General features: G+C 41.0%; 1 protein-coding gene across 4 annotated transcripts in view; it reads left to right on the plus strand.

Moving 5' to 3' along the window:
* The window catches only part of ADAM8 (ADAM metallopeptidase domain 8), a 230967-nt gene extending 223117 nt beyond the window's left edge, over positions 1 to 7850 (plus strand). For 2 of the 4 annotated variants that reach the window (XM_069240829.1, XM_069240827.1), the window contains exon 25: positions 3201 to 7850. In XM_069240829.1, the coding sequence (XP_069096930.1) occupies positions 3201 to 3251 (51 nt within the window). In that variant the 3' untranslated portion in view covers positions 3252 to 7850. The remainder of the gene's footprint in view (positions 1 to 3200) is intronic. The other 2 variants (XM_069240830.1, XM_069240828.1) reach the window with 1 other exon arrangement.
* The last annotated feature ends 1389 nt before the right edge of the window (positions 7851 to 9239 follow it).

A 9239-nucleotide genomic window follows, 5' to 3' on the forward strand; every position in this document is an offset into this window, starting at 1 on the left:
CTGCGGCTGTGCTGTGATGGAGTATGTCTGCTTAGGCAGCCATTTTGGCTCCTCCTCAAATCAGCCCTCTTTCTGGCATAAAAACATACAATCAATAAATCTCATCTTCATGTTGCCATCACAATAATTTAAGTCAGGTGTTGCAGCCAACATTCAAACTCTGGTTTACAAGATTAAAATAGGTACATATGATAAAAATATTAAAATCTGTTTCTTTAACAGAAGGATGAATATTACTGTTGCTCTGCTTCCTTCTCAGACCATTGAAAAAGGTGACTATATTACCTACATACAGCAAATTAATATATATTTTAAAAAAAATAGTATACACACACCTATAATTGTTATTCAGTTGTTAATCTAAAAGTTTGATTATTTGGGCTGTTTTTCTAATGAGGAAAGTCAGAAAGTACTGACAGATATATGAATTGGTCTATGGCTATTTATTAATTCTTCCTACTTGAAAGCCTGATGCTGTTCAGGACTGCTTTTGGTCCATAACTGGTTGCCCCATTCCTTAGCCCCCACTTTTCCTTTTGCCTCAGGCCATGTGTGCCGCCTGCCTTCTTCCCTCCGATGTAAAACAATTCTGCTCTATACCACTGCTTCCGACCTTAGAGAACCCACTATCTCACAACAGAGGGAATAGTAGAGCAGGCTGAGAAACATTTATACAAATGCATGTGGGCTGAGTGGTAACACAAGTTGCTTACATTCTAGAAGTGCTGAAAGAGTAGCCTATTTCTGCAATGAAGTTCTCTTCGTGGCACTGCAAGTTTTAGCTGCCCATGGGTTTGAACTCCACATAGATCATGGTGATAATGCTGAAAGGACAATTGTCCTTTATATATTAAGATATGAGGGTCACTTACTTGAGATTAGTGCTTACATGGTGATGGTAACTTGGATATTGGAATGCTTATGGGCCTTTACATGCTGAGGATAATGAAAATCACTTGTGTGTCAATGATGCTGCACATGGAGGCTAAGATGTGTGAGAGTCTAGCTTTTCTTGCTGAAGGGAAAAGTGAATGTTTGGCTGGCAGTGGTGCACTGTGTGCTGGGGAAGAGGTTTAGGGTTATACCAGTGGTTCTTTACATTCTACCTGCAAAGTGGGTATTGCAATGGAGGTGTTGCTTTACATCCTGAGGGCAATGTGGCTATAGGAACAAGAGGGCAGGGGAGGATATTGGCTTTGCAATAGTGCTTTACATGCTAGGCAGACATGTGGATGCTGGAATAAAAAGTTGTATCTGATGCGAAGGCAATAGTTTGTTACCTTACCAGGCAAAAAGGATTACTGTTATTGCAATCTACTTTCACATGCATGAAGGCAGTGTGTATACTGGAATGGCACTTGTGGTCTATAGGCTAGAAAGCAATGTAGATATTAAAATGGCAATTGTGCTTTCATGCTAGGGCACTGAGGAGTACTGCTGTGTCAATGGTGCTTTACACGCTACGGCAATGCAGACAATGGTATGGCAGTGAGCTTTACCCGCAGTTATCATAATGATACTTTACCTTATGTGTTGTTATTGCAGTTACACGTTTCCTTATGTTGCTTTAAATATTGGGAGAATTTGTAGTGGTGCTTTCCATTGTAGAGGCTGTGCAGACGCTGGAATTACAATTGAGCTTTACATGCTGGAACTGCGAGGTTAACTGTCATGGCTAAAGGCTTTACATGCTTGTGAGCATGTGGATATTATAATGGCAATTATGTTTTATAAGCTGGGACAATAAGGATCACTAGTATGGCAATGGAACTTTACGCACTGGAATACAATCTGAATACTGGAACGTAAACTGTACTACACATGCTGGATTTAATGTGGAGGTTGGAATGGTTGTGATGCCTTACAAGCCTATAAATATCAAATGCCTTCTCAGATTGAGGGATGTGCCTCGTGCTCTTAAGCACCACTTAAAAAAACAGATCCTCATCATTAACAACCAATCTAATGATTGGATCATGGTGAGTTTCTGGTTCACACATTTTTTTAAAGATGATAAGTACAATTTTATATCTAACCACTAGGCGGCATGATAACAAAAATGCACAGCATGTGAATCTATATGACATGTCTACAGGAGATGTCAAGTTGAGAAATCTCAATGTGGACCATAAAGCATGTATGTCTCAAACGTTATATTGATGGACATACATAGGATCTGAAGTAATGTCAGACCAGGTAATCTCATTTATTATGCTTAATTTATTGAGTGACTATAATTCTAGAATGTATTCACTGATATGACTAATCCCGTCACAATAGTTCTGTGACTATCTTGTAAATAAAATTACTATTCCTTAACCAGCATTAGATTAGGTAATTTGTAACATTGCTTCATATTTGGAAAGGACAACCAGTCATGCTAGACTTCAAGAATACAGTCACAATAGGATCCTAGTCATTCACCATGTTTACTTCTTGGACAGTATTTCATGCTTTTTCACGTGATGAAATAGCATAGTAAAATCTAAGTGCCATATATACCAATAAGCCTTCAGAAAGCCACTTTTGGGACCAGTGAGAGAACATTCACTCTCCTCAGACAGTGCACATTGGGTTGGTCATTCTTCATTGACAATGAACCATGCTACAGCTGCCCTGTTGTGCACTTGCAGGGTGGTAGAGGTGTGTTGCTCTGTAACTGACATTCGATATTGTTGCCATGCTCTATTGGTGCATTGCGGTACAGCTGCCTTGTCAGTGCACTGTGGTAGATCTATGGTGTTTTGCTGGTGCACTTTGGTAAAAGGATTCTCCTCTACCTGTAAACTATGGTAGGATGGTCATGCTTTAGTAATGCACTTTTATTGAGCTCGCCTGCTCTAACAGTGCACTATGGTCAGCCATCCGCTCGAAGCTATCTTAATGTGCCAGAGCAGTGTAATACACTCCCCAGGTTAGAGATGGTTCGTGCACCTACAGCTCGGATAACATTTGTTTTTTGAGGCAAGAGTGCCTCTACTTGTTACCTTACCCCATCCACAAGCAAATGTATGTGTTGCATTGTTCTGGTGATCAGAGTGGTCAAGTAGCTACTAGGAGATTTTAGTGTGCATGACTGTGAGCAGGTATCAATCTCTTCAATGTGGTACAAGATGTTACAAGGGAGGGGAAAGTACTGAAATAATCTGCTTCCAAAATACAAATACAATATGCTGAATTCTTTCCTTTGTCCTACAAAGCAGATATCTCACCCGAAGGTCGCATTGAAGCCACCATTGAAGCTTAGATGACCGCATTTGATCTCATTGCCTTTGGACGCACAACACATGTGATGCAGACTCTGTGTGCTTGGGGTAGGTCTTCTGTGTTCAGGATACCTATTGTCCAGTCGGATGGTACAGTGCAACATCTATTCTTCCCCAGGACTGCAGGGGAAGAGATGGAATTTGCTGGACCACTAGGAAGCTCTCTGCTTTAAATCATATTGCATCAAATGGAGGTTCTACAGATTGTCTGCAGCCCCAATATGTGCACTTCACATTGCGTCCCTACCATCAATACGTGGTATGTCCAATTATTACCACCATCTCTTTCATCTGAAGAATCAAGAAGACTCTTTCTTGGAATTGATTGAGCATCTTTGCAAAAATATACCTTTCTTTTCTGAATGCAGTAGTCTGGCCCACTCAGGATGGGCCACATCCTAGTGCTGGAATAAGGTTGCTCTACTTAGTTTCTGCAACAAGTCTGAACTCTTTGGATTAAATAATCATACAGTCGTTAGACGAAAACTGACCAATAAGTCATCATGGATATACCCAGGACCCTGAGAAAATGGTACTGTGGTGGAAGTGTCAAAACCTGTAACTACATTTGTTTAGGATACCACTCAATTTGACAAGTGCCGGTGATTTGCAGAATTTTTTTCCACTTACCTAGCTGGATGCACAGGCAGTGGATATCTTAGTTTACAGGAATATTCTAAAAGCAGGTTTACTATCTTACATAATCATTTCTATATTTGCAATAATAAGGGTGTTTTTGGTTTATTCAATTTGAAATTATGTTTGCTGCTGCACTATTTTCTACTTGTAGACCTCATTCCATTCCTCAAAAAATAGAGTTAGCAGACCAAATATTTCCCCTCAGGAGCAGGTACCTGGAAGTCTCACCGAGCAAACCATTGTTTGTTATTATTTTGTTAATTATAACACAATTCATCCTGTTTTCCTTTGTTTCAAAGGCAGATAGGCCTAAAACTAAAGTGTAATATATTCCTAATGAAGCAGTGCCTCTTGGTGCCCCACATCCCTTCACTACCATCCGCAGAAGGTGCAAACCCAGTAGCCCCATAATAAATGGCATACTTTGGCCAGAAAATATCCGAACATTGCAGCTGGAGTTATGGATCTTTGAGCGAGAACCCTCTCCTACTCCCTCAATGAAGATGTAAGAACTGAGAACATTCAAGTTAGCATCCCAACATTCCCTAAGAAGAGTCTGAGTTGAGGCTGTGTGGGCAAGCGTCAACAGTTAGTGGGAATTGAGGAAAATCTGAGAAAGCTCCCTGCCATTTCTAAAGAGACAGGATATGAAGACCTGCAAATGAGCGCCTCATCGTTCCTAAAAGATGCAGCATCCGTGAACCTGTGAGCAGACTTCCGCCATTCCATAAATACACAGGTGCTTAGTACCTTTGAAGGTGCACCCAAAATTCCTAACAGAGAGAATAGTTGAAGACCTGTGTCCAAGTCACTTAACATTCCAAAAGATAAGAGCTGAGCACCAGTGAGTTAGCATCATGATATTTCCATAAAAAGGGTAGAACCAGAGAATGGGGGAGGTTACAAGATTCCAAGGCAAGTATAGAAGCTCTTTCTCTTCATCCAACTTTCTACGGAAAGCACCCCTTTTCCTTCCAGCAGCAGCAGGCTGTCCTTCTCCAGCAACTGAAAATGACCTAAGAGGCTTGATATGCGACTGACTTGTCCCTACTCTTGCCTGTGTTTCAGACATTCCAGACTAGCAGGAAATCTCCCAGTTTGCAAACATACCAGCTGTCGTGGGCATTCTATCAACAACCCCTCATCTCAGCTTGGTCACTGTGTGGCCCTATAAAAACCAAGCTTCCAAATGTCTGCCCAACAAATAAGGTTCTTTTGCCTTTTAAGGTTGGGGGGGTGCAGACAACAATACTCATCCACCAAATTGTAAAAATGGACGTTGTTTCACAATTATGCCAGGAATAGCGTAATTTACATAATCTACTCTTTGGCCTGCCGCTACATCAAAGTGGCGACTAATCGTCCATCCATTTGTCCCACAACAGTTCCCCATTTATTTTGCAGTACCACGGGGTGTAGAAGGAAGCAGAGGAAACTGTAGAAAGATAAATTACTTTCTATTCCTTGTGTTGCCTTTGTGATCATTGACATGGGTACAGAATGAAAAGCAGTGTCCGTTATACCAAAGGGCGAACAAATCAAGAGCAGCAGCTGCAACTCATGGCTACCCCTAATTAACTTCTATGATTTCTAGAAGGAGGTAACCCATTTTCATGTGAAAAACACTGTCAATTCGTTTTATTGTGTGTAGGAGCCAGGTAGTGTGGCATGAGAAAGAATTGATGCATTCACAAATGTACTTGCACTTATTGTGGACATTTGCTTCATTGAAGACTTGTGAGTAGTTTAGACGGGTCTTAACTACTCAGGAAGTGTTTTCTTTTTGTTTTTAGTAAATATAAAATGCAAGTTTTTGTTACTGTTCCTAATGTTATTGAAATGACCAGGTAGCAGCTCTGTCCCTGTATGTGGCAGGAATGTGGGCAGGGCAGACTATCCCAGTGCTGCAATCTCTGTATCGCTTCTGTTCTATTGCAGCCAGTTGGTGGCTTCACATTGGTAAAGTTGGCTGACAAATTGCAAGCCAATACAAATTATTCATAGGCTGTGGAACTATTTAGTAGATAAGGAAGTTCAGAATGAGCTACGTTATGCCTTACAAAAAGGTATAAAATGCAAAAGTTATTTAACACTTGCTGAATACTACTGAGCTGTAAGGTCAAATGGGCAAAGATAGTTTTCGGTCATCGCGTGAACTATGGACATTGTAGGCAGAAGGATCTTACTAGAAGTTCACTAGGCATGTGATTCAGTGCATCCTGATCTAAAGAGGACTGCTCTGACCTACTCCGCTGCCATCCAGAATGCTGTGAATCGGACTTCTCATATCCAATCTGCACCTTGTGCCTCCCTCTTGGGGCCTCGATTGGGTCCATGAACCTGCAAAACAAGGGACCTGCTGCTCATTTGTTTGCAACGTAGTAGGAGCTGTCAGGGACTGGGGATGGGTTCTGGGTTTGCGATTCTTCTCTGTTAGGTACATACATGACCAGGATTCTGAACAGGGGCGTTGAGTATTGAAAATCATGTTTACCCTTCTGTCTTGATCCTCACACCTGCTTCAGGAAAAACCTTGCATGTTCCGGACATTAGAACTACTGGGATGAAAAAGGCATGTCCATCAGTGTTCTCCCAAAATAATAAGCCCTTGGCCATAAGAGTGTGGAATCTCACATTGTGAAAATTTAATGAGTGGAAGAGATTAAGTGAAGGGCTTTATAGTCAAGCTTCTGGGGGAAACCCTGCCCTCTACTGTATTGGGGAAAAGAGAGCAGGCTAAACCTGTAGTTGGAGGAATTGGTGACTTCAGGGCAGAGTCATCCTTTAAGTACTGTGTTTAGATTCCCCATGTAGTCCTATTACTACCAAGTGTATCCCCATCTATCGGCCTCTCACACCTAGAGATGGGTCTGTCTCTTCAGACAAAAGACTAATGGGAGAACTGTCTAGACGTATTGCAGTCACAAGGCAACTGACAGCTTCATTCCCCACCAAAGCACAAAACATGCTAGTAGAGGAAAGACTCTCAGCTAGAGTCTGAAATACATCCCAGTACACAAGGTCACTCAAGGGCTGTACCATCAGCATGATGCCACAGGTCAGCCTTGGCACACACCCTTGCAGTTGTACGTATTATTCTCTCAACTGTACTGGCTTTAAACCTTGGGTGGCTTTTGGAGTACGGTTGTGTTTTTCAAACTTTCTTATAAAATAAATAGAAATAACAAAATAACGAAAACCCATCATTCATTCAGGCCACGAATTTAAAATCCTTGCTAGTACTAGAATCCCACAGCTGTAGTAGCAGTATTTTTCACCAGAAATCATGATATCTGGTGTTAATTCCATACCCTGGGGAAGTTGTCTGCTTGATCTTCACGTGGGGTTTTTCTACCTTGGAAAAGGGATAACAGGCACAATAGGCCTATCATGAGCCATTACAAGGTCCCACACATGGAATTGGATACCCAGAGGTTTGCACCATATGTACTCATAGGCCTGAGTCTTTTAAGAGTTAGTAACCATGAAAGTGAATAATTCCCCCTGTTTGCAGTGGAATATCATAGAAATGGCAAATACAATATGAGTTTAAAAATAAAGCTGATGCATATATTTCAAATATGTCTCACCTAAAATTCACAGGACTGTTGAGGGGGATCGGAGAGTGCCACTGACTCATGCAGTCCATGGATCTTACAGGGTACGCTGTCAAAACATTTTGCCATAAGAAACCTATTGTTTGCCTCACTCGTCCTTTTGACAAGCCTATGCAATTGTTCGGTACTGACGTAGATTTATTTCTGTGCTGAGAATGCCCAGGTGGCAAGACTGGTTCAGAATCCCTTTTTCTCAATTACTAGAACAAATATATGACTATGAACAAATGTGCTTCTTAATATGTATATGTGAAATCTGAGAAATTGATTTTGATATTGTGCAATGCTTAAATCAACTGTTTTTCTAATAATAAAGACTACAACAGAATTTTGTGTGGACAAGTCTGTCTTTGGTATGTAGTGGGCGACAGCACTTGTGAATGTAACGGGTGTTTGTCTAATCACAGTGTGTGTTTGTGTGAGGTGCTCCTATTTGGTTGTTCAACAGCAGACGAACAGCACTCTAGAAATTATAGGTTCATTCCTTTGGACTTGGAAGGACATTTTTTGGCACACTTCTTTTATCTAAGTTCGAAGCATGGTCTTAGGAAAATACATTTCTGAAATTCAGACAGAAACTCTTACTGCTATGCAATTAAAACATCTTTAATTTAGCCTCGTTAGCCAAGAAAAGCATTCTTTGCATGCTTTGTGGCTTATAGTGCCGTGTTTGTTGGCACTTGATAGCATTTAAAGAGCCAATTAATGTATCAGGGCTAGCTGTGACACTTTATAGACAAGTGCCCTAAACAAATCATTTAAACCTAGAGGAACTCATAGAAAAATCCACACAGGGAAAATCCACATGAGGCAAAGTTCAAAATACAACCCATGAAGGTTTATCAAAATTTTGAATCACATTTAGAAGGCAAAAAGCATTGGTTAGTTGGTCATTTCAAAATGCAAATAATGTAAAATCAGGGAAAACTAAGCTCTAGCCTACACAATAGCCAGCAGCAAATGCAGTCCAGTCTGAGGCAGAGAATCAAAGAATATTGCTCAGTAAGACAGGAGACTAGGGACAGGAAGAATATTGTAAGTATTAAAGTGAATAAGGCGTTGATGTGAATTCTATGTCAGGACCAGAGGCGAGGATTAGATGTTCTTTCTTCACTTCTTTTATTACCAGCAGTCATTTACACATTATGCAACCAGAACATAATATCAAAAGGCTTCATTTCCCATGGGACATTGGAAAAAAAACAGAAGAGGCAGTTCATCCAATCCATAGCTAGTAACGCCCTTGAAGACTACCTGCGGACCCTCCTTCCTCTGCTTTCTTCACTGCTCCGGTAGCTTTCATTTAAGTACTTTCTTACTACTGTGTTGGTGATTATGGATTATGCCTTAATATCTTGCCTTTTTCTGCCATTCTGTGAATAATATATTTGCTTGTCACTTTATTAACCGCTTTCTTTGCAGCACAGCCGCGGGAACATTTATCACTCCTTTGCGGACGCTTACAGTGTCAATTTCATGGATCGCAGCCCGACCACTAGAGGACCCCGTACTTAGACCCATATTTATACTTTTTTAGCGCCGCATTTACGCCGCTTTTTGACGCAAAAGCGGCCCAAACTTACAAAATACAATTGTGCCTGAAGCATGAACACCCGTGTGGGTTCGATTCAACATCGCTACGGCTGTGTAACTGGGACACGACCCACGCAGTATTTCACATTGGTATTTTGTTCCTGATTGAATATAAAGGAGTGTT

The sequence above is a fragment of the Pleurodeles waltl genome, chromosome 6, assembly GCF_031143425.1.
Source record: "Pleurodeles waltl isolate 20211129_DDA chromosome 6, aPleWal1.hap1.20221129, whole genome shotgun sequence".
NCBI classification, from domain to species: domain Eukaryota; kingdom Metazoa; phylum Chordata; class Amphibia; order Caudata; family Salamandridae; genus Pleurodeles; species Pleurodeles waltl.